The following is a 24,313-nucleotide window of genomic DNA, read 5'->3' on the forward strand; positions in this document are numbered from 1 at the left end:
CCTTTTTTTTTTTTAATTTTATATGTTCACCCAGTCAATTAATAAAGTTCAATCGAGCGAATTGTCCTGTGTGACTCACGGTGATATTCCTAGCAGAGCCGGTGCGGGAAGTGTACGCAGTGAGATTGATCTCCCTGACGGCCAGGTACAGCAGGCTGCGGTACTGCTGGTGCGGCGCCGCGGCCGGCTGCGGCGGGAACGCCAGCACTTCCTTGCATGGCCGGACGTTGTCGTCTACAACCATCACATTTTTTTATATTAATATTATCGGAAACCGAGAAAATAATAAATCATCGTCATCGTCATTTAGCTTGTGATCGTTTAGTTCAGTTTATTTAAATAAAATTCATTTTTTAAACAGCTTACAGATTTTCAATTCTCTGGGGTCAAATAATAATTAATATTTATTACGATGATTTTATCAAAAATAACAATTTATACTCTATCACAGTAATATATCTAGTGTGTCATTGCTAACACTGGTGTCAGATTCTAAACAAGTCGCCTAAAGGCATCTGACATGACTTTTACGACTACTTGTCGCCATCTAGTAGCAGGTAGTCATGATCCGACCGGGGATCGAACCCAGTACCTCTCGGTTCACAGGCAAGCACTTTACCAATGCGCCACCGAGGTCGGGTCACGATGGAAAATGATCTTTTTCTGATTGGCCCGGCTCTTGGATATTTATCTATATATGTATTTGTTATAAAATATAGTATCGTTGAGTTAGTATCCCGTAACACAAGTGTCGAACTTACTTTGGGGCTAGCTCAATCTGTGTGTTTTGTCCTAATATATTTATTTATTTGTACCACATTTTTACCTCCATAGGGGTTCAATTTAGCCAACTCCGGTGTCAAGCCGTTCTTGATCTCCTCGGGACAGGGGCACACTTCTATCTTGAACACGCCTGGGATGCATTTGAGCTTCTTGGGCGCTGAACTGGGACGCTTTATCTCCGCTAGAAACTTGTATAAGTCTTCGTCGCGTAGTTTGTCTGTTTCCTGGGAAATTGATATACTTTTGATATAGGTTCGCTCATACTTTATCCGTCCATAAGGAAGACCAGTGCCCCAGCAGTGGGGATAGTACAATGGCTGGCGGTAATGAGGACGATCTTGAAAAAAGAAAAGGTTTAGGGAGCTAATAGACAACAATAGCATTTCTAAAGAGGTTTGATGAAATCGGAGCTGAATCTTCAAATTTTAAGGTAAATTTCTTACGCAAACCAAGGGCTCGCGGCGTCACAGCCTCGAATGAAATCTGGAATACGCAAAAATGTAATGTCATATAGAGAGATGATATTACCTGCTTGAAGAAGCTGGTGACAGTTATGACGATAGGTTTGAAGTTGTCCAGCTGGTTGGCGATGTCCTCCGCGGACACAGCGGGCTGTCTCCGCTCCACGGAGCCCTTGCGGGTGAGAGAGCCGCCGACTTCGTTCGCGCGACGGCGCAACTGCTCCAAACTTGACGACGAGGCTTTACGATCTGTGGAGACGATAGATATAAATAGAGGAGTGCCGGTTGCATTTGAGACCACGGGTGCCTGGGGTAATGAAGCCAAAACTTTCATTGGGGAGTTGGGCCGTCGTATTGTTGAGTCGACTAAGAACATCCGCTCAGTGTCGTATTTGGCTCAAAGGATTTTTATAGCAATCCAAAGGGGAACCTCTGGCATAATGGGTACCTTTTCACCTGGTACGATACGGGGTGGACTTATTGATGTGTGATGGGTATGTGTTTATTGATTTTATTTATTCATATTTATTGATCTTTTTAACGAAGCTTGTTGTGGGACGTATTGTATAACTTAAATTCATTTTGCGAACACAGTGATATTAATAAATTATTTGGTTCCAAAAAAAATTTAGGATATTCTTTGGTTTTAAATTCACACACATATATTTAAAAACAAATATACGTTATCGGGTTGCACCGTTGACTTCAACGTGCGCAGAAAAACGCAAAATACGCCGTTTTGTCTAAACGTCAGCGGCGCGCCGGTCAAAATCGACGTCAAATTTGACCCAAGGTGCAAGTCACCCATTTTACAAAATTTCGACTAAAAAAAAACAGCCGCGCTGTGGAACATGACGTAAAAAGTTAACGTCTATTTTTGAATAAACTTCAACTTAAATGGATTTGCCACACATGCTTTTAACATAACTTTGAAAGTTCCCGTTCGATTTGACAATTTTTTCATCTTCATCAACATATATATAAATAAATAAATAAATATACTAGGACAAATCACACAAATTGAGCTAGCCCCAAAGTAAGTTCGAGATTTGTGTTATGGGATACTAACTCAACGATATTATATTTTATATAATATAATACATATATAGATAAACATCCAAGACCCGGGCCAATCAGAAAAAGATCATTTTCCATCATGACCCGACCGGGGATCGAACCCGAGACCTCTCGGTTCAGTGGCAAGAATCTTACAAGAAGAAGTTACAAGTGGCAAGAATATATAACAATAAACACGATTTAGACGCAGGAGGTCCCGGATTCTGTCCCCGGTCAGGTCCAGATGGATTAATTCTGAATTATGTTCACCTAAACTGTTGGTATCGGCCGCGGAGACACACAAATCCTTGTCGCTTGGGTCCCGTTCTATGCCGTGGCTGCCGCTCAGTATGTTCAACAAGGAGACGCAGGTCCAGGCCAGCGGCATCCGGTACTTGCCCAGCCGAGTGCAAGCGGCTTGTGCGCTTGCGCGGACTTTCTCGCGATTCTGTCGATAAATTAAGTTTTTATTGGATAAAAACGTTCAGTTTACGTTTTTTACGTATCTATATATGGTCAGCTGCTGTTATTCCTAGGGAATAAGGTTGATAAATTATAGACGGACTTTTGGAGTCGACCGTACAAACCATACTTCCATACTAATATTATAAATGCGAGAGTCTGTCTGTTCCGTTTTCACAGCTAAGCCGCTGATTTTGATAAAATTTGGTATTCATACAGTTAAACAACCCCGTTCAAACATAGGCTACTTTTTTTTTCAATAATCAATCCCCCAAATGACTATAATGAGGGGTAAAAGTTTGTATGAAAATCATGTCTGTTCCGCTTTCGCAGATAAATTCACGCGGATGAAGTCGCGGGCAAAAGCTCTGTTTGTATAAAGTATAGAAAATAAATTAGGGCGCTGTGTACTTTTGGTGCAATAAAGACTCAAAGTAGTTTGTGAATGAGCGAGAGATGAATACTCTTTTTTTTTCATTCATCATCCTTATCGACCTTGATATAAGGCTCAATACACTCATTGACATCTCCTTGAAGAATGTTGTCCACTAGCACCACTAGGGATACATCAGAAGTAGGGTTCAGTATATCGAACACAGCGTTGCTACTCAAAATAGACAATTTATGAGTGAGACAGACACACAAGCAAAAACGTACCTTATCGTCCTTGATATAAGGCTCAACACACTCGTTGACATCTCCTTGAAGAACTTTCTCCACTCGCACCACTAAGAACACGTCAGAACTAGGGTTCAGTATATCGAACACGGCGGTGCGACTCAAAGTAGACAACTCTGCGTGAGATATATGCCCGGATAGCATGTGTTTAGTACATTCTGAGTTCAGATCGAAATAGAAGTTCTCCGATAGTTTTTTCTTCTCTTTCGCGTCGTACAGCGCCATGGACGCGAATAGAGGCTCCACGTCTAATTCCAATCTGGAATAATATATATACTGGTGTAATATATATATACACCATAAACTTTTAATTATGCCACAAAATTACAGGCTTAATATTAAATACCCTATAATTAATACATGTGAATAATCAAAATTTAATATTATCGTTTATCACCAAAGTTATTGAGGTTTGCGTTTATCCCAAAATATCAATGAATTTATGGACGTAGTTTGAAACTCCAATTATTCCAATTCATAATTTATCGTGTTCACTCGCTCTCGCGTGCGATGACCCCGGCATAGGCAAAAAATAAATAAAAAAGAATTGGCAGAATTTATAAATGAAAATCGACTTTGTGTGAAGTGCAGCGGGCACTGAGCCTAGCTTTACTATGAAGCGTAGTAGTCAGGTGGCGCACTCTAAGTATTATAACCAATTATTATAGATTTTTTTGGATTTAGATTTATTTATGTGTTGACTATGCACATATTATCAGTAATAGGTACTGATAGCCCCATTTTATTTTTTGCCATAATTAAAAATTTATATGTATAGTTAAAAATAATCACGTTTATTATTGTACTCACACACACAAATGAACTCTGAAAAAAATGACACTTTTTATCTGGGCAGTCTCACTAAGTTTTTATTTTTATTGGACTGACACACAAGTAGAAATGAAACTTACATCCCGAGTGCGCTTTGTAAAATTTGCTCTTAGCAAAATGCGGATTCAAAACTTGGACACTTGCGTCGTGTCGTATCGGGACCTAAAATATAATGCCGACTCCATACTAGCGCGGACCAATTCCCGGATTCGATATACGTTGCTGGTTTTTCATTGCGATAAATAAAATCACTCGTACACGTAACATTCATACATTCGCAGCGACATCTATCCGAGTTCGTGGATAGCAAGACAAGACGGATAGAAGGTTACTGCTCACTTGAGCTGGTGACAGTTGACCAGCAGCCGATGCCCCTGCAGCTCGCACGGCAGCTCGGCCGGCAGCCGCCGCTCCACCGCCTCGTCCTGGTCCAGGTACGGGGTGTACAGGCCCATCAGGTCTGCTTGACGGTTTTCCAATCTGTTTAACAATCCATACTAATATTTGTTTGTTTGTAATGTATAAACTCAAAAGCTACCAGGCCGATTTTGATGAAATTAGGCATAGAAATAGACGAAACCTTCATGAGTGACATAGGCTATTTTTATTATGGTTTTAACTGAGCTTTTTGAAAAAGTTTATGTTACTCGCTAGCTCTTCAACTGTCCAAACGTCACCTCATTCCAATGATCAATTTTGACATGATAGAAGGACAAGCATGGATTATTGTTTAGTTGAGATAATAAGTTAAAACAGAATTTGAATAAACAAATTGCTTGAACATACCTTCTGGTTTCATTGATAGCATCAACCTGTTCCGGTGGTTTCCTCTCGAACAGATCAGGCAGGAGGGGGTCGGAGGAGGAGCTGCGGAGGTCCAGGCTGGCCCACGACCCCCTGGGGGTCAGGGTCTCGTTGCAGGAGGACGACGACGAGATCGAGGCGACCGACTGGCGTCCGCTGGATGGCTGGGATTCCAGCTTTTCAAAAATAGATCAAGATGAACCCTCTTATTCATAAAAAAGCTAACGTTAAAGTATGTTTTGTCACACTTTACAATATTGGACATTGATAGAACGAGACAAAACATGCATTAGTAAAGTATGCTTTGATTTTTTTTTTATAAAATAATTAGCCCGCACAGTAGAGCTGCTATTACATTTTTATAAAGTTATTTTAATTAATAGTGAAAACCAAAAAAATAAATATCTTACCAATTATGCTACACTAGATAAAGGATTTTATAAGAAAGTATTATACTTTTCCATTGTACAACGTAGTCAGTGGTTACTAAACGGATTTTGGTTGGCACCGTTTTCGGTTTTATCTAATGTGCATAATTTGTAGTAGGTACAGTCAACAGCACATCAAGTTACCCTGTATAAACCTCTATGTCGCGGTAATAGCGCGGAGTTTGAAATGAATTTGGGTAGGTTGATGTGCTGTTGATTGTACCACTTTGGTTCCCGCAAAAATGTACAAAAATTACGCAAATGTGATAGTGACACTAGCGTGCGAGGGTGTTATATAGCCTCTTACTGGATCAAGTAGTACTGTTAAAATATAGTGAACCAAACAAAATACTTGCCATAGTGATAGATTATATTAAAAAAGAAAGAATTTGTGCATTCTCTCTCATTTATACTATGATTAAATGAAAACGAAACAATTAAAATCCGCTATTTCAATGAGTGAAAAATGTATGAATGCCTGAATACATAAATTCCTTTCATACATATTCAGTTAAACAATAACACAAGCATTCTTGGGACACTTCCTCGCAGGGACGTGCTGAAATCTTATTTTTACTTATAACCTTGAGTTTTAATGAAAAAATGTAGTGTTTAAATTGAATAATTTAGATAAAACTCGTATAAAAGACGTTGATTTCTTTCATAATAATAGAAATAACAATGCCCTTAGTATGATTGCCGCTAAAACAACAAAAGATGTCACTTTTGACTGGTTACATTTTTGATTCAAATACAATGTACTTATATGTCATGTATTATAATTATGTAAATAGATAAGTAAATAGATGTAATTATATAATTTATATTTTTTTAGATATAAGCACTTTTGGAATAAGACAAGGTATATTTTTTTATGTTTTAAACCTTTTATGCGTGTGCATAGGATCAATCAAAGGACAGAATCAGGCAGGAGTCAAATTGTAAAATCATAGGTGAATCTTCAAAATTTGAATACTTACAGAGCCAACAGTTGCGAGACTCGAAGTTTGTTTTATTCTGACCTTCGGCACCGGGGCGTCACAGCCGAAAATAAAACGAGACAGAACTTTTGACTATAATAGTTTAAATTGTGTAAAGGACATACTTGACATACTTGTGGTATGGATGCCTCTTCTGCAGACCCAGTGGGAGGATCGGAATCAATCTCATAGTAATGCTTCGGTCCAGCCTGCAGCTTCTCAAGCCGCTCGTTCATCTTCTCCCGGCTGAACACTGAGGCGGAGTAGGAGCGGTACTTGTACTCCACTACGGTGTAGTCTTGTGTGTAGCAGCGGATGCAGTCGCGGACAAACATTGGGGCTTTGGTGCTGGAGGATACAGGTATCTCATTAGCATTATCCAGTAAATCATAGCAGTAGTTGACAAAATTGATGTGTAGAATACATAGATTTTTTTCTTATATATCTTCATGTTTTTATTACCATTTCTAAATTTATTACAAAGAGAAAATAATTTCTCTATGTTTGTAGAAAGTTATCAGTTAATAATTTGAATTTTGTTAGGCAAAGAATTTTTTTTCCAACAAATTTTGTTATATTGATGGTGTATATAAAAGTGTATGAAATTGATTGACAAATAAATAAGCGTTATGATTGAACATGTCGGGTTTAATCGTTGGATAGTAAATAGGCACTAGGCAGTAGGTAGTAAAGCAAGTTTATTATAAAACTTAAGGTAAGACCCTTATTGGATCTGTTCTTATTATTTTATTTAATGTTTATAAATTTATCAGGCCACCCTCTTTCTTGCCTTGTTAGCTTGATCGTAATGTTTACGCGTCAAAGTGTTCAGTGATTTAGAATTTTCAAATTCATGACAGTAGATCCAAATGTGCCAGCGCAGGCGAAATACATCGAAAGAGATTCCAAACAAAGCTGCGTTACAAACATAACTAGTTGTCGCCCCAGCTCCACCCATAGAAGGCTATGTTTGACCATCGGTCATTAACTATGAATATATATTCCAAACTTCATCAAAATCAGCTCAGCAGTTTAGCATAGAAATTTATAGACAGACCAACAGACTTTCACATTTTATAATATATAGAAGTATAGATAAAGTGAATTAAACTCACAGGTCTTCATCAGGTAAAACATGTTGGATGGTGCGTATCCTCTTTGGCACAGTGCAGAGCTCAATGTCGTTAGCGGGGTACGAGAGAGGGTCGTGCTCCGCCATGAGGCGGTCACACACCTCCTCATAGTCCGGTGGTTCAATCATATCGCACAGTGATATCTGTTTATACATACAGAGACAGAAATATTAAAGTGAAATGAGAATCAGAAATAAGACCTTCACATGCACATTTTCATGTCAAATTTTAAATTAGTAGTAATTTTCAAAAAGCTGCAAACTAGCCTTTCAGAACAAATGTTGAAAAAAAAATATTCAAAAGTATTATTTCTTGTTTATGGATATTTTGTGGTCGCTCCTCCTAGTCTAGTTTTCATTTCACCCAGTTATCTGAGACACCTTTTTTGGGGTGGGAGATATTTGGTAAAAATTTCAAAAATAACAGTATAGTATAAAATCTTGCAGGTAGATCATGTATCATTTAAAATATCCTGATATTCATTTATGTAATTACAATAGAGCTAATTCTATTATGTTTGGTGGATTTATCTTGTAATTTTGTGGTAGTGCCATTTTGTATGGCACAACCTGATTGGTGCCTTTTTGTAGCATATCTAATGTACCTTTGTATAATTATCATTGTATCAATTTTCTACATATTTTAAGCAACAAATAAATTTATTTCTATTCTAAATATTGTGTACCAAAACCACAAAACCAAGGATGTCAATTTTAGGCCTCCAAAAAAATTAATACTTGTGTTAGTAACTCATCTACATTTTGTGTAATTAGGGTGTCAAATAGAAATTAAAAGTACGATAACAGTAGGCAAGCATAGTAATCAAAAGGTTATAGGGAAGATGATTCATAAGTTAGTATTATTTACAAGAAACTTACAGAAGATGAGCACCCCGAGAGAGTTCCCACCTTCGACTGGTTAGCATACGCCTTGCGAACATCCCCAGCATTCCTATAAATAGGGAAAAATCAATCCAGCTGTATTTTTGTATCGCCCATACCCTTGCTTCATGCATCATTTATCAAGAACCTAGTCACTACGTGTTAACAAAACCATTTACCCGGAAGAATGCTGGTATTTGCGTCCAAGTGTCATCTAATAATACAATTCACAGATTCTGCAGTAGAACTTCTTATTTCAGTTATTATAAACAGAAATTTGTATTGTATAAAACTGTAATAATCAGATCTATTTACAATCAGATTTGTTTGACATTTTTTTTGTCAAACTGGCAACTTCCTGGCGACTGACAGCTGCGCTGTGAACTCATGGTATTTTGCTAGCTTTGTTCATTTGTTCATCAGTGGTTCATCAAGTCTCGAACTTACTTTGGGGCTATCTCAATCTGTGTGATTTGTCCTAATATATATTTATTTTATATCATCAGCATCACTGGTAATTTAAAAATAAAATTTAAGTTATCATGTTTTTATACCTGTGAAGTTATAAAAACAATAATAAATAAATGAAGTAATGATCAAGGTTCCTTCCATACGTATTGAGAATTATATATCAATCAATTTCAAGGGTCCATTTTTTTTCTTCTTCGCTTATTCTATTTCCCACATTTGACTGTATAGCTAAGGCACCAAGCCATCCAAACCAACTCGCGATAGTCCTGGAAGACACAAAATTTTTAACACAGAACAAATTTCCCCACTGGTAGTTGGACTCTAATTGCTATTATTTCCAAGGTCCTATTATAGCAAGGTTATTTAGTAGGTACGAAATACAAACAACTACCTACCTATTTCTAATAAATTCAAGTCTATTTATACCCAATATGTTTCTTTTACCTTACAATTCAGGCAAGCATAAGATTTCTTTACATAAAGTCAAAAATAAAAACTCCAAAAATAAATGAAGAACAAAATAAAAGTTCCAATCACGCTTCGCTCACGTGGCGCCCCCACGCGGCCGCCCAGCGGTTTTAAAATCACGGTGCCTTCGAGCTGCGCATATTTATAATCCTTTTGTCGGCTGCACGTTCGTTTGTTTGTAATTGGATGAAGTCGCGTGTTGGACGGGCTTCCCGTACACGAGACCTCGCATACCCGGAAAGCGAGATTGTAGCATTTATATGGGGAGTTGTTATTCATATCTTGGATTTATAATGTAGGTATACTAACTGTCAAAGACATTATCATAGATATTGAGATTTTGAAATCCGCTCCCATACTCAAACTCGCGAATTCCTGGTGCCATTGTCGGATGTGACAAGATACCCTTGTTTACGAAAAACGTCTTTAAATAAGGATTCTCTGGCAACGTTGTTGTTGTTGTATTTCGCCTCGTATAACATCTTCAGGAGGATATGGAGGTTCTAATGCGGAAACCCACACGCTTCTTTAAAAATCAACCTCTGTACAAACCACGGTCAAAAGGTAGATCAAAATCTAAAAAAAACTCTATCATTCTTTTATTTCATATCTACATTGCAAACTCCTGGACCGATTTAGATTAAAAAAATATGATTCACTCTGACTTGACCTTGGCTATCTCCTAGAAAAACGCGGACGAAGTCGCGGGCGACTGTCTATCAGATTATTGTATCAGATCCTTTCTAAGTGTAGTCTCGCAAAACTTTGATTTATCTCCGCAGTAAAAGTTAGGCCTGAGGCTAAACCCGACCTAACATGAACTTGGTAATAGCATATTAGTAAAACATAGTTTTTTATAGTCTAGGAGCATTTTCTTATAGTAGTAGTTTTGTTCTAAACTCGAGTTAGAAAATGCTTTATGGCCTTTAAAGAAGTTCAATTGTGATGTTCAATTCAAACGTGATGAACTCAAAAACTACCAGACGGATTTTTGTACAGATTTCACTAATAGATAGTGCGATTCTTGGGGAAGTTTTAGGCATATTAATTTATTACAGTTTTACTCGAGTTTAATGTAAATAGCAACTTGTCAATATTCCGTCTCTCACGTAATTAACTAACTTATGTTCATAAGAGCGGAGACAGTGATGAAATTAATAATGACAATCTCAAATTACAGACTAGATTGCTTTAGGTTTTTTTTTGTATAAAAGTTAAGTTAGGCAATTTTCAGCTCATGCATACTTAATTGAGTCCTCGAAGAAAATGTTAAACAATGTTTCAATTGAGTAAGACATTTATCTTTATCACTAATCGGACATTTAGCGACGTTAACCATATTGATTTGATACAAAGCATTCTAAACTCAGTTAAGAGATTGTGATAACTTTTTAGTATAAAGTTGGTAACAATGGCTAACAGTGGTATTGGGAATAAACTTGATTAAATTCTGCGCTCGTCTTGCCCTGCCCCGCCCTAGCCCAATAGGGCGGCCAGCCGCCCGCCCTTAGTATCAACTGCGACGCCTCGCGACGTACACGTCTGCGGCTGTACAAATAAAAAAAATATATTGCTACTGCTACTGGCTAATAACAAATGTGAATTAAAAATAAACGCAATTCAAATATCATTCGCAATTCTACGTTTCTAAATATTTTACATGCTAATGAGAGCGATAATTAATCAAAAATCGCGAGACACTGTCAACAACGCAACGTTTGCATTCTCAACTTAATATTTAAGAAAAGATTCGTTTCTTTGTGTGAGTCAAGAACTATCGTGATTTTTCTTGCTTACCTATTTCATCGTCTTAAAAATATACAGTGAATTTTGAACAATTGTACTTAATCACTACTAATCTCATAGTTGCAACTTAACTGTAACTTGATAGTGTATCAGTGATTGAGCAGTAGTTAAAAGAATTGACCGCGGTGCAACAAGTGACCGAAAAAACGACACTAGATATGATTTTGTACGATGTAAGTAAATATTTAATTATTTATATTTTTACACTTACAGCATAACTTATGATAATGTCTAAAATTTAAAATAACTACACTCGCTGTGTTCCTGGATTTCTCTCTGGACTCTGGAGCGATTTTTTTTTTACTATATGTATGTCTGTTTGTCCCTGTGTACATGTTTCTTTCTTTCTTTACATGCTTAGATCTTTAAAACTGACTTTCATGTGGGTTTTTTTGAAGTACAAAAAAATATCTGTTTAAAACATAGCGAATATGGTTACGGACTGTAGACAAATCTGAGAGACGAGACTGGAAAGCCACATTCAGCTAAACGGCAGATGTTTCGATGGTTACGTATATAATACACAGATGTCAATTCGCGGTTGTTTGTCCTTTTTAAGCCCCGACGCAAAAAGAGGGGTGTTATAAGTTTAATGTGTCTGTTTGTGTATCTGTGTATCTGTCATCGTAACCGGTTTTCGTTTAGTTTTTTTTTTGTGTCATAGATAATTTTATCCCGGGTGTTTCATGAAAATCGGTTTAGCCGTTCAAAAGTTGTAGCGAAATGAATATTGGAAGTCGGGGGTTTTTTAATTTGTCTAATAAATACTTGTGTACACATATTCTTCGATAAATTATTGTTTTATGCGGTTGTCACTATTACTTGTAATTTTATCGAAATCCTTCAATTTTTTTACATAAAATTAACTCAACCAATCCAAAGGAAAAAAAAAAAAAAAAAAAAAAAAAAAAAAAAAAAAACATTTATTGAATAAAAACATATGACATACTTAATACTAAATGTACTGTGACCATGCTCAACCAACTGCCTTCGAACTAGGAATTAACCTGTATCTCGAGTGGCAGAAGGCATTGCAAATGATACACCGAAACAGAAAAGTATTACATTTGAGTATATTTATTCCCAAACTAGTAAAAAACTGTACATTGGGAATTAATTAGTTTTAGAGTATTGTCTACAAATCTATGATAAAAAGAAAAAATGGAAATGCTCTCAGCCGCCTTGTGGTAACAAAATATAATAAGTAGGTACAAGAATAGATATAAAATTATAATGATATGTTCATGATCCCACTAATAAATAAATAGTTGCAACTAATTGTATGGTTAGGTACTCTCTAATAAATTGCCTGAAATTTTGAAAGAATATAATGTGCACCCTCCATCCTGACCCTCCTCCCGCGAGAGTGAAGCTCCATAGGTTGTAATAATAACGTGTAGTATTAAATGAAATATGTAGGTAAGGCGGTGCTAAGTTATTATTATTTCACTATTAGGCAAAAGATTTTCAGTGTTGTCATAATTATATGTCAACAACCATTCCTTTATTTTTTGTTTGGCGATTCTTTTTGTGCACGGATAAATTCTTATTAGTTTAGTTGCCTTATTGTACATTATGCAGCTAAGCACTTTAAAGTGTCGCGCAGCAAAAACAGTTCTGTGTGTAGGTGTTGCACAGACACGATCCCATCTGCGCCTTCTCCTACGCAGCGTGGGGTCGTAAACCAACTGAGAGTGCTTACGAAGTAGCAGCATAGAAAAAAACACTTGACGAACGGTCAAGAGTGAAGTCTCCGAATAGAGTTTATGAGTGGGATACCGAAGGGGTTTTTTAGTCATAACCTTAATAACTGCCCTTTGTGCCCGTTCAACTGGTAAAAGTAAAGTTTTAACAGCTCCTCCCCAAGCTGTAATGCAATAAGATATAATTGATTGGCACAGTGCGTAATATACAATCTTAAGCGTACCCAAATCAGCCACTGAGTTTAAATTCCTGAAAATGTAAATTAGTTTCCTAATCTTGTTTTTCAAGAACGTCAAATGTTTGTCCCATTTTAAATGTTGGTCTACGTACACCCCAAGGTACTTGGCTGCAGATGTTTTAGATATGACAGTGCATGTGCATAAAGACTGATCTTGACAGTTATGAGCTCTAAGTACAAATTCATCCTCGGAAGGTAGTGTGGACGCATTTATCGAAAAAGTTATATAGGTGGTTTTAGCAAGGTTTAAGGTCAGAAGGTTCGAGTCTAGCCAGGTCATAATCGTAGACAAAGCAAGCTCAGCGTTTGTGAAAGTGTCAGTCCAATTTTTACCATAAACTACGAGCGCTGTGTCATCTGCATATGTGTACAAGTGACAATTTTGGAGTTGAAGTTTACATAAATCATTTATGTATATTAAAAATAGAGTAGGCCCAAGAATTGACCCCTGAGGAACGCCAAAAACCAGTTCCACAGCGTCACTGATAACATCACCTATTTTAACACATTGTGTTCTATTTCGAAGATAGTCACTAAATATAGATAGAGGCAGGCCACGAATTCCAATGCGCTCCAACTTTGCCAGAAGCAGGGGAATAGAGACGGTATCAAAGGCCTTTGAGAGGTCTAAAAACATGCTAAGACATCTTTCTTGGCTATCCAAATATTGTACGACATCATTCAATAAACAATGTACAGCGTCCTCCGTGCTAAGACCTCTCCTAAAACCGAATTGATTTGGAGCTATGATATTTTTAGACTCTAGATAGTCAACTAGTCTTTTATTTAAAACTTTCTCTAGTATTTTAGAAAGAGTTGTTAATACCGAAATGGGCCGATAATTAGTGATACCGTCTTCATCCCCAGACTTAAAGACAGGAGTTACGACAGCTTTCTTAAAAGCAGTTGGAAATACCCCCGTTGACAAAGCAAGCTGGCAAATGTATGTTACAACCGGAATAAATATTTGACTTGAAGTTTGCAGGATTCGTGAAGATATGCCATCCCAACCAACAGAGCTGTCCCTCCGTAACCCCATAATTAAAAGTTCAATCTCCTGTTCATCTACCTGTGTTAAAACAATTGAATCCCTTTCCCTGTGGGGAGTAGGTAATATAGAGGATGACCGCTGTCGATTTAATATTTTATCCGCCAAATCCTTACCGACATTGGCAAAAAATTGGTTAACTTTATTAGCTGAGACCTTACGATCTTGATGCAAGGCCAGTAATCTATTCGCCACAGATTTATTTTTATTAATATTTGAAATTTGTTTAACCGCTGACCATGTATTTTTTGGGTTACTTTTGGCATCTTGTAGAATCTTTTTATGATAGTTATTTTTAACGTTTTTAAGGAGCTTGTTAACAAAATTCCTATATCTCACGTAAGTTACTTTTAGGATTATGTTTTCCGGCTCACGCCTAAGTTGTCTGTGCATATTATCCCGGTTCTTTATACAACGTATAAGACCAGGCGTAATCCAAGGCTTTATTTGATTCTTTCTTCGTGTAATTTTGATTACATGTGTATTCTGTTTTATAATATTAGAGATAGTGGATATTAGATGATTAACAGCATCATTTACGTCCCCCATAGAAAAGATAGGGGAAAAATCAGTGTTTGATATGGCAGTGTGTATAGAATTGTAATCTATATAAGTTCTGGTTCTCGGGGGGCCTTGCAATTTTCCGTTTAGATGTGCACATAGCATTACTGGAAGATGGTCTGTTATTTGAGTATCCAACACTAATGTAGTAGAAGGCAGTTTGGATTTCACTACAACATGATCTAGACACTTTTGCCCTCGAGTAATGAAAGCATGTGTAGAGAGGAGTCCATGAGAAGCAAGTAAATCTAGATAATAATCTTTATAGTTATCTTCGGAATCTTGCTTAATGTCAATATTAATATCTCCTAGAATACTGATCATCTGAAAAGATGCAAGGGCTGAAAGTAAATCATGCAAGCTGCCAATAAAATTATCAGCATCTTTGTGAGATGGCGAACGGTAAATAGCCACCACAGCAAGTTCTTTACCATACTCAAGAACCAGGCAACCAGCGTCCCTTATGCATTTTGGCTCGTAAATTTTAGCATCGATGTAATCTTTGCAATATATAACAATCCCACTATTTTGATTTTCGTTATTTTGAGTTTGAGTTGATTTATATCCTTCCAAATCAGGAAGAAATGATGCTACAGATAACCAGCATTCAGAGAAAATAAGAATTTCAGGTGCGATTTCCATATTGGCAAATAAGACTCTAACCATGTCAAAATTATTGTTGATACTCCTTATATTTAAATGAAAAATACTTATAGTTTTATTTTTATGCTGTAAATAAGTTGTGCATTGTTCTGGTCGACACATAAATGCTTTCGACATACCTATATCCTCTAGTTCCGATGTTATACTACTGAAATTGCTTCTAATCATGTTTTGACTAAATTTGAAATAAATAAAAATAATTTTAAATAAAAGGTTTTGTAAACTGAACTAGAGGTGTTAGTAGAATCGCCAGCATGATTTTTAGCCAACGAGAACACAGCACAAAGGAAGTAAAAGGGCGGAATTTTTACGTTATGGCAACTTTTATATTGTGTGTTAAGATGTGACCGATGCAAACATAGATTATGTACTTCTAAAATACAAAACCAATGGATGCCCAAGACACAAAACTCAACGTATGAATTGAAACACTTTATACTACAGATTGTTACCACAAAGTGATGTTTGGCAGAGGGATAGTGTAGAATATTAAATAATGAAAAACAATACGAGTACTTATTATATAAAACGCCTTGAAAAAATTTCTTATCAGAAAAAACACCGTAAAGGTAATAAAAGCTATTTAAAATTATTTGCAAATTCAACTTTTTTAAATGCAACGCATATTTTTTACATGTGTTAATACAAGCTAATGAAATATATGACATAAAAAACATAAGGTAAACAACATAGTACATGTTTAAAGTATAGGCTAGTCATTGTGACTCAAGGGCTGCCAGGGCAGCTTCTGAGTCCACCCTGATGGACTTAGAGTGTTCGTTTTTCCGAATATAAATCTTATTATTGGTTGTCCAACAAAATTTATAATTATTATTTTTTGAAAACTCCCGACACTGGAAAAACAGTTTACGACCGCTTCCTGGTATATAATCCGAAACATATATTGGACAACTTTTACCGGTGATCCCAATGACTGAGGAATTTAGCTTGTCTGCTTTTGTTCGGCCGTCATTGTACTTACGAATTGTCATAAGGAAATTATTCTTTTTTGCAACCGATAAGAATTCGGCAACTATTGTTCTTTGTTTACCCGGTTTTGCAGGTAAGCGGTAGGCATCCCTAACATCAGACAGCTGGGTTTCGCTACCTATCACAGCTCCGATTTTTATGATGTGGTCATAAATGTCCTCAGTTGTCTCTTTATCACTGTAGGCGACATTTCTAATTTCCACTGCAGCCGGTCGGGTACTCATCTGTAAGTCACTGAGTTTGGTTTGTAATTGCTCAATGTGGGCAACTAAATTCTTTTTCTCAGCCTCCATGGAGTCCATTCTGCGACTTAGTTTTTCCTGGCTTTCTCGCATGTTCTCCATGCCTTTAACAATGTCGGAATTCATTTGTTGGATCTGAATATTTTGTTTCTTAATAAGACTCACATCATCACATATTTTACCAAACAAAGACAATTGACTTTTTTGAAGAGATTCAATCATGCTTTTCATTTCCTTCATTTCCTCTCTCAGGAAGCTAGTTTCGTCCCGTGGAGATGAAGATTCCGCACGCATACGTTTGCCCCTGGTGGTGATGTAAGCCTCATGAGACTCGCATTTTTCTAGCGCTGTCAAATCCGGATCAGACTGTGATGTTCCCGGAGTGTTCGGAGGAGTTCTTTTTAACGGCATATTAAATTACTACAAAACGATATAGAGTAAATGCCGCACTGCGGTGAGATAAACTAATATGATAAAATTGACAAATAATCGCTTACGCACTTACAATCAAAACAATACACAATACAGTAAGTTTGCAAGCAATATCAATAATGTAGTCAGCGCTCCGTAGCAAACCGGTTAAGTTACGTAGATGCTCGTAGCAGTCGTAGCACGTAGCACGGCAACAGGCAGCCGGCGGCGGAGGCGCGAGGGCAGCGCGGGGTGTTATCGTAGCAGAGCAGCGAAGCGGGCGGGCGAGAGAGGGTGTTGGAGGGGGCACGGCGCGCGGCGGGGGTAATGGTTGCGTAGACGCAGTGACGTGCTCTCGTAGGCGATAACTTGTTGATGCAATTTTGACTCAATGTTGTAAATACGTACTTGGTCTAGCGGCTCCGTTCTCCTTGCGCAGTCAGCGCGCACCGGGTTCGAATCCGGCACCCAATAAGATGTTCAAAACAGCTACGATTTTAACGACGTCTTCTTGTTCTATAACTATCACACTCTCGACACTCCCAATGGGAGGAGTTTAGCAATTTAAGGGCAACAAGAGTGAGCAGGAATTGTAATTTTCGAAATCAGCCAATGGTGATTTTGCAATATGATTAAAATTAGCACAGGTTTGCACACGACTGATCGCGATGAATGCCCGGCGGCGAGAGGAAAAGGCTCGCTAATCCAATCCCAACTAATATTTTAAATGCGAAAGTAAGTTTGTTTTTCGTGTTACTTCACGCTTAACTACTCACTCATTATATAATTGTTCTGTGACTCAATAAATATTCTTGAAATTTCTCATACAGAGAACAGAGAAGGAGATTTTCACTCTGGGAAAAAAAAAGACATTTCGCGTGAGAAAACACGGTTAAAAAGCTAGTAAACTATACGTAAAGTTTGAAAGCAATAAGTCGAGCTTTCAAGTTCACTCAATGTTAATAACTATCCGAGTTGAACTTGTGAAGGTTGAAGCACCAGGCTTCTGAGAAGAGACAGTGCCGGTTGTAGAAACACGAGCGCCCTGGGGCAAAATTTCTACGGCGCCCCCTTTTCAGTATGATTTTGTAATCTAGGCTCTCTCAGTAGCAGTCAATGTTAATTTGTGTGTAATAAATTATCTTATATGTAATAATATTTATCTTATATGTACTGTGAGTTTATTGTATTTCTTGAGCAACTGTTAGTGCAGTGAATGACTTTATAATAAAGAAAATCATTCGTATGTGGTGGGACGAAAAAAAAACGACACGCACGCACTATTGTTTTCGCCGGTTACACATCTAACGCGTAAACTTTTGTCAACTCAATAAGCCGTAAAATCTGAGGCGCCCCTTTGTCACCGCCGCCCTGGGCTGAACCCAACAGTGCCTTACCCTAAATGAGAAATTTCTCGGAAGCAATCTTGAGTTGCAGATAAGTTTGTTTTCGAAACCAATAAATGTTTAGTGGTCCGGCTTACTGATCTCATTCTTCATAGTCGTATTCCTCATGGCTGAGGGTCGTGGTCATTACGTGGAATGAAACACACACAACAACTTTCTCGGCATTATTAATGGAGTGGTTTGCCTTCTCCATTTCACACACAAGTTAATAATAATCAACCAGTGTGCAAGTTTCTTCACGATGTTTTCCTTCACCGGAAGCAAGTGGTGGTCTATGAAAACAACTATACATGAGTGAGATTGGTATACAAACTCATGTGGTACGAGTAGGATTCGAACCTGGGACCTTTCGAACCACAGGCAATATAACCCATTACACCACCATCGCTTCTTTAGGCTAACTTATAGCGCGGTTTTGAAATGCTACCACAATGTAATCCCTTTCTTTTGAGGGCATTCACCCTTTCTACTTCAGTCAAAACGGCGTCAGTCGAAGAAAATCAAAAATAAAATAATTTATTCGGGAATTAGACTTTCACGCGCACTTTTTTACGTCATATTTTAAATTAAATAATGTTTACAAAAACTCCAACCGTAAGCGTTTCAGAACGACTGAGAAGAAATGCCTAAAGAAACTCATTTATAGATACAGATGGTTCAGGGGCCAATACTTCAAAAAATTTTAATTGCTGCTGTGATTTTACGGACGTCAAATCTCTTTGGGAATGCTAGGTTGCCTATCAGTATCAGCCAAGGCTGTAGTCGCCTCGTATGACATCCACGGAAGGTTGTGGAGTGGTCCTATTCTAGGCCGGAACTACACACCACTCTGTGATCTACTTATATCCTATATAAATGCGAAAGTACGTTTGTTTGTTACCTCTTCACGCACTATCTACTCAACTAATCTTCTTGAAATTTCGTATACATGTAGTTTGAAGTAAGGAGAAGGATATATATACCTTTCATCCTGGAAGAATCCTAGTATATTATATCCAGGTTTATCATCAGTTAGGCGTCGAACTTTTAACGCGAAATCTCATAAATATAAATCGATCGTCGATCACTATTACAGTACTTACAAATAAGATAAAAACTAAGGTCGAAGACTCATCGATATTTACAACCCTTCAATTTCTCGTCGTTATTGAAAACCTTCGGAAACTACCCCCGCAACAAGTTTAAGGGTTGCTTCCGAACGTAACCGCAAAGGTTTCACTTGCTATTTTTAATCCCACGACGACATAAAGAGGAGACTTACAAGTATCAGTTATGTTAAAGGTGCAAAATGAAGGCGGTAGTGGTCGAATGGTTAACGCCTGCTTGTGACCTGAGAAGGGCCAATTTTTATTCCTATTTACACACAAATTTGACACCTTTGGTAGTTTTCATAGATCAATTGCTTCCAACGTAGTACTGAACTCTAGTTGATAGTAACATCTTGTCTGCGAAAATGAAGAAGAAATCAAATGGCAGATCACCTTAATATTGTCAAGAAATTATGATAATTAAATTACCTTTTGATATCAGCGGGTTTTGTGTTTTTGAAAAACATTTTCAAATGGGTACTTACGCCGTTGACTATCGAATGGTGCCTTTAAGCTAAGCTATTACCGCGAGATGTAAATACGGTAAGTTGTTTTTAGTTCGTATTTACGATGGGACACTCTGTGTCGATGTTATTATACTGCCTCAACAGAAGTACCTATATGATAAATAAAAATATTTACTCAGGAGATTGACCGTTTCATGCAAATGCTAAATTCTTAAGGACTTAATATATAGGACAAATCACACAGATTGAGCTAGCCCCAAAATAAGTTCGAGACTTGTGTTATGGGATACTAACTCTATATATGTTCCTTAGTCGCCTCGTACGACATCCACGGGAGGATGTTTTATCACTTCTCTATCACTTATGTTTCAGTACCTTTTGACCATGTACTTTATTATGTACTTACATTGTAATATATATTACTGATATAAATATTACTGATATAATATTACTGATAAAAAATTATACATAAAATTATATTTAAAAAATGGTAAGCCCTTCTGGCTTAATAGGGACCAACACTGTTTGAATGAGTTTCTTTCGGCATTTCTTCTCAGCAGTCGTTCCGATATGCTAGTAGTTTGTAGCTTTGGTAAACATAATTTAATTTAGAATATGACGTGACGTGAAAAGTGCCTGTGAAGGCCTAATTTCTGAATAAATGATTTTATTTCATTTGATTTGATTAACTATCTTGTTTTATCACTAACACCGAAGCCTGAAGCTAACTCGGACGTGGTTTGCGATGGATCCGCTTCCACAATAGACTTCAATTCTTCATTATCAACTAGAGTCTCCGGCCGTCCACGGGGCTTGTTCTGCAGGTAGAAATTTCCAGAACGAAAACGTTGGAACCAAAAGACAAATCTCAATGGAAAAAAGGATCAATATCTAAACTAAATGTATATAAGACAGCCGAAAAAAATCATTGTCCCAAATTTAAACAGGGAAAATTTTGATGAAAATAAATCCCTCCATTACGGAACTTTGTGTTTGTTTCGGGTAATCAATTTTAAAAGAACAAATCTTTGGGAGGTTTTCGGGGAGTTTGACTTCACACAAGAACACTCGATCAATCATTTGCGAGAACATATTTCACGGACGTGACGTCAGCCAAAAATCTAACTCTAGATTTTCCGAATAGATTTACCGACGGGAAAATAAGGAAAATGTGATTGTCATGTTGCGCGTTATGTATGAGTTTTTTTTAATTAAAATTGCAACTACTTTTTACCACTCGCTGGAAAAACCAAGAAAACCATATAGACAATGGACGAGTGCAACAATATTATATAGATTTCCATACCATTTCCCGGTTAATATTAAACAAAGTCATAGATTCGGCCGGGCACGTGGCGATGAGCAGCGCTCTGTCTCACCTACGCCTCGGGGCTTCGCTCCCGTGAGAATTTCGGGATAAAAAGTACCTTATGTATTATTCCAGATTATATTCTACCCGTTTACCAAGTTTTATAACAATCTGTTCAGTAGATAGTACTTGATAGAGTAACAAACATACATCAATATTAGTAGGATACAGCTATTTCTTGTATAAGCCAAATGGAAGATATGACGAAGTATATAGCATTATATTTATCTATGGCTTGCTAGTAATGTACGTGTTAATGACATACCCTATAATGACATAATAGTATATGACTTAGCTTAACGACTACCATCTAGCGATAAAGACTAACCATACAAGCCGTTCAGACATTTAAGTAACAATATTTAATCAGTCTAATGCCAGCAGCTCCACACAATCGCTGAACATTGCGTAGGTAATGAGTAGTAGGTATGAGTGCTTTTATCTACCGCAATGCAAAAACCAGCATTGTATACCGAAACACTACACAGAAACTGTTCGACGACAGTATGGAGCCGGCATAAAAAAAGGGTAGCCTCATTTGTTTCCCACCTTTTCTCCTTTTCCCCACAGAATGTTAACTCCTTACATTTAACTCTGTCCCTTACTATTTCACTTAACAATTTGCCAATTCATACTTTCCTTGACGCAGTTCATCCATTTACCTATTAACTAGAAGGCCGTCCCGGCTTCGCTCGGGTAAAATCGTGATAAAAAAATAGCTTTTATAGGTATACCTATTACTTTTAAAGGTTTCCTCTGCCCCTGTGCCAAATTTCATCAAAATGGCTAGTTTTTGAGTTTATCCATTACAAACAAAAACATAAATCGTTTCTCTTTATAATATTAATACGAATAAGTAGTATTGATAAACGTATTTTTCAAAGCAGTTTCTCTTTTTTTTGTCTAATTTTTGATGAAAATCTGTCCATTTGCAAGTCGGTTATTTGAAAACGCCAAGACACAACGTTCATTATATTGATCTCGGGAGTTCGAAGACAAATATATTTCCTATAATTGCGTTTGCTAAATATTTCGATACACAACTCGATTGTACCACCAAAATAAATTATATAAATTAAGTTTTTACGTATGAGCTTCGCCTGGTTTCATATCAACCTTACAACTTATTATAAAACAAAGTCACTACCGCGTCTGTCTCTCTGTCTGTCTGCGATAAACTCAAAAACTGATACATGGATTTTCATGCGGTTTTCACCAAATGATAGTGTGATTCCTCAGGTGATTCCTTATTACGTTTTTACACGTGTGAAGTCGGGACGAGCCGCTCGATTTATTAATATATATTTTAGAAAATGAACTAATTTATGTTTGATAGATAGATATTCCTAGGTAGACACCGCGCACAGCGGCTTCACAACCCCGAACGCAATCGGACAAGACATGAGAGAGAGTTGAAGAAATACCTGCCTATAATAATATGTTTGGTATATAAATGAGCATTATTCCAACAGCGATATTCTAGATGGTTTATTTGGCGGTAACACAAACGTTGTAAACATATCCAAGTATAGATTAATTCTGTCCAATATCGATTTAATAGCTAAGCGATGGAAGTTACTTTAGGGGATTGGATACAAAAGAACCCATAACTTATAAGAAAGGAACAATCGTCATTTATTTGTTAAGTTGCGATGTTTAATAAGGTCATTGGCCCTTGTGTCATGATCCGTTGGATTGGTCACCCATCCCGCGACCGACCATTATGAAACTTGCTTAACCGCCAGTATCGCAGCAAACTTGCTCATTTTCTTCTTCCTCGTCGGAACCTCTCGGCAAATTCGTTTGTTAAGTGTTTATTAAAATTTGAAATTAGTTAGTAAGTAAATAGTAGTAGTATAGTTAGTAAGTAGTAGTAATAGTAGTAGTTAAATTTTCAGTCACAAAATTCTATGTTCTTTCGTTCGTTTCTACGTTATGTATATCTAATACTTTTGCCCGTGGCTTCGCCCGCGTTAATTTGCCTAACAAAAAAGAATAAAAGTAAAATTTGCAACTCCTATTTGAACCCCTTTAGAGTTGGACTGGAATTTCCAAAAGTATTTTAATCGCGGACGTCACCCTGGTCTCAATCTACATTCCTGTCAAATTTAATTTATTATTTTTCCGAATTTTCGTAATTCGTTTTTTTTTTTCGATTTTATATTAATAATGTATACTAGATTTCAGTAGCCCAAAGATAACTTTGATGACATTTTGTCAATTCTATAGGGTCTTATACGGTCGAATTATTTTATAACTTCATCCTTAATATTAATAACATATTAATAAATCCCGTCATCCCAAGAACCCTTAGGTTTGATCGATGAACTTGACCCGTTGCTACTACCACCCTCTATTTATAAATAAGGGCTATGAAAGTATTATTAGAGCACCTTTATAACGCGGTATAAAAATAATGACCATATAGTTTTAAGTGACTTGTACATACTTCTATGTGATTTATCCATTATCATCAGTACTTTTCAGTACTTTATCTTCTGTCATGTTCTTTTCGAGTCTTGTTTGCCTCTGAACCAAGAGGTCCTGGGTTCGATCCCCGGTCGGCTCATGAAGGAAAATGATCTTTTTCTGATTGTGTGTTTTTTTCTGACTGGATGTTTATCTATATATGTATTTGTTATACAATATAGTAGCGTTTAGTTGAGTTGAGTTCAACAATCAACAAAACAAGTCTAGAACTTACTTTGGGACTAGCTCAATCTGTGTGATTTGTCCTAATATATTTATTTATTTAGTGTGTTACCGCTTATTGTTTTAGAAGAAGGGGTCTTCTTCTACAGAAGAAAATAATAAGCAGTAACACACTCGAAAAGAAGAAGACAGAAGATAAAATAAATCTCTAGTGTGACACAGTGTCCACACC

General features: G+C 37.0%; 2 protein-coding genes across 10 annotated transcripts in view; one reads left to right on the top strand and one right to left on the bottom strand.

The window, feature by feature from the left end:
• The window catches only part of Zir (Zizimin-related), a 37,669-nt gene extending 28,135 nt beyond the window's left edge, over positions 1-9,534 (bottom strand). For 3 of the 9 annotated variants that reach the window (XM_064436981.1, XM_064436990.1, XM_053745739.2), the window contains exons 1-12: positions 9,364-9,521; positions 8,677-9,234; positions 8,495-8,567; positions 7,599-7,759; positions 6,609-6,831; positions 5,058-5,251; positions 4,611-4,751; positions 3,420-3,699; positions 2,571-2,748; positions 1,312-1,493; positions 827-1,007; positions 80-234 (exon numbers count right to left, since the gene is read on the bottom strand). In XM_064436981.1, the coding sequence (XP_064293051.1) occupies positions 80-234; positions 827-1,007; positions 1,312-1,493; positions 2,571-2,748; positions 3,420-3,699; positions 4,611-4,751; positions 5,058-5,251; positions 6,609-6,831; positions 7,599-7,759; positions 8,495-8,567; positions 8,677-8,711 (1,803 nt within the window). In that variant the 5' untranslated portion in view covers positions 8,712-9,234; positions 9,364-9,521. Of the gene's footprint in view, positions 1-79; positions 235-826; positions 1,008-1,311; positions 1,494-2,570; positions 2,749-3,419; positions 3,700-4,610; positions 4,752-5,057; positions 5,252-6,608; positions 6,832-7,598; positions 7,760-8,494; positions 8,568-8,676; positions 9,235-9,363 lie in introns of all 9 variants that reach the window. The other 6 variants (XM_064436997.1, XM_064436988.1, XM_053745728.2 and 3 more) reach the window with 5 other exon arrangements.
• Positions 9,535-10,938: 1,404 nt separating this feature from the next.
• Positions 10,939-24,313, top strand: part of Dyrk2 (Dual-specificity tyrosine phosphorylation-regulated kinase 2) — a 64,608-nt gene continuing 51,233 nt past the window's right edge. Inside the window, exon 1 of the mRNA XM_053750903.2 lies at positions 10,939-11,415. Coding sequence (XP_053606878.1) covers positions 11,401-11,415 — 15 coding nt within the window. The 5' untranslated portion in view covers positions 10,939-11,400. The remainder of the gene's footprint in view (positions 11,416-24,313) is intronic.

Source organism: Plodia interpunctella, chromosome 1 (assembly GCF_027563975.2).
Source record: "Plodia interpunctella isolate USDA-ARS_2022_Savannah chromosome 1, ilPloInte3.2, whole genome shotgun sequence".
NCBI classification, from domain to species: domain Eukaryota; kingdom Metazoa; phylum Arthropoda; class Insecta; order Lepidoptera; family Pyralidae; genus Plodia; species Plodia interpunctella.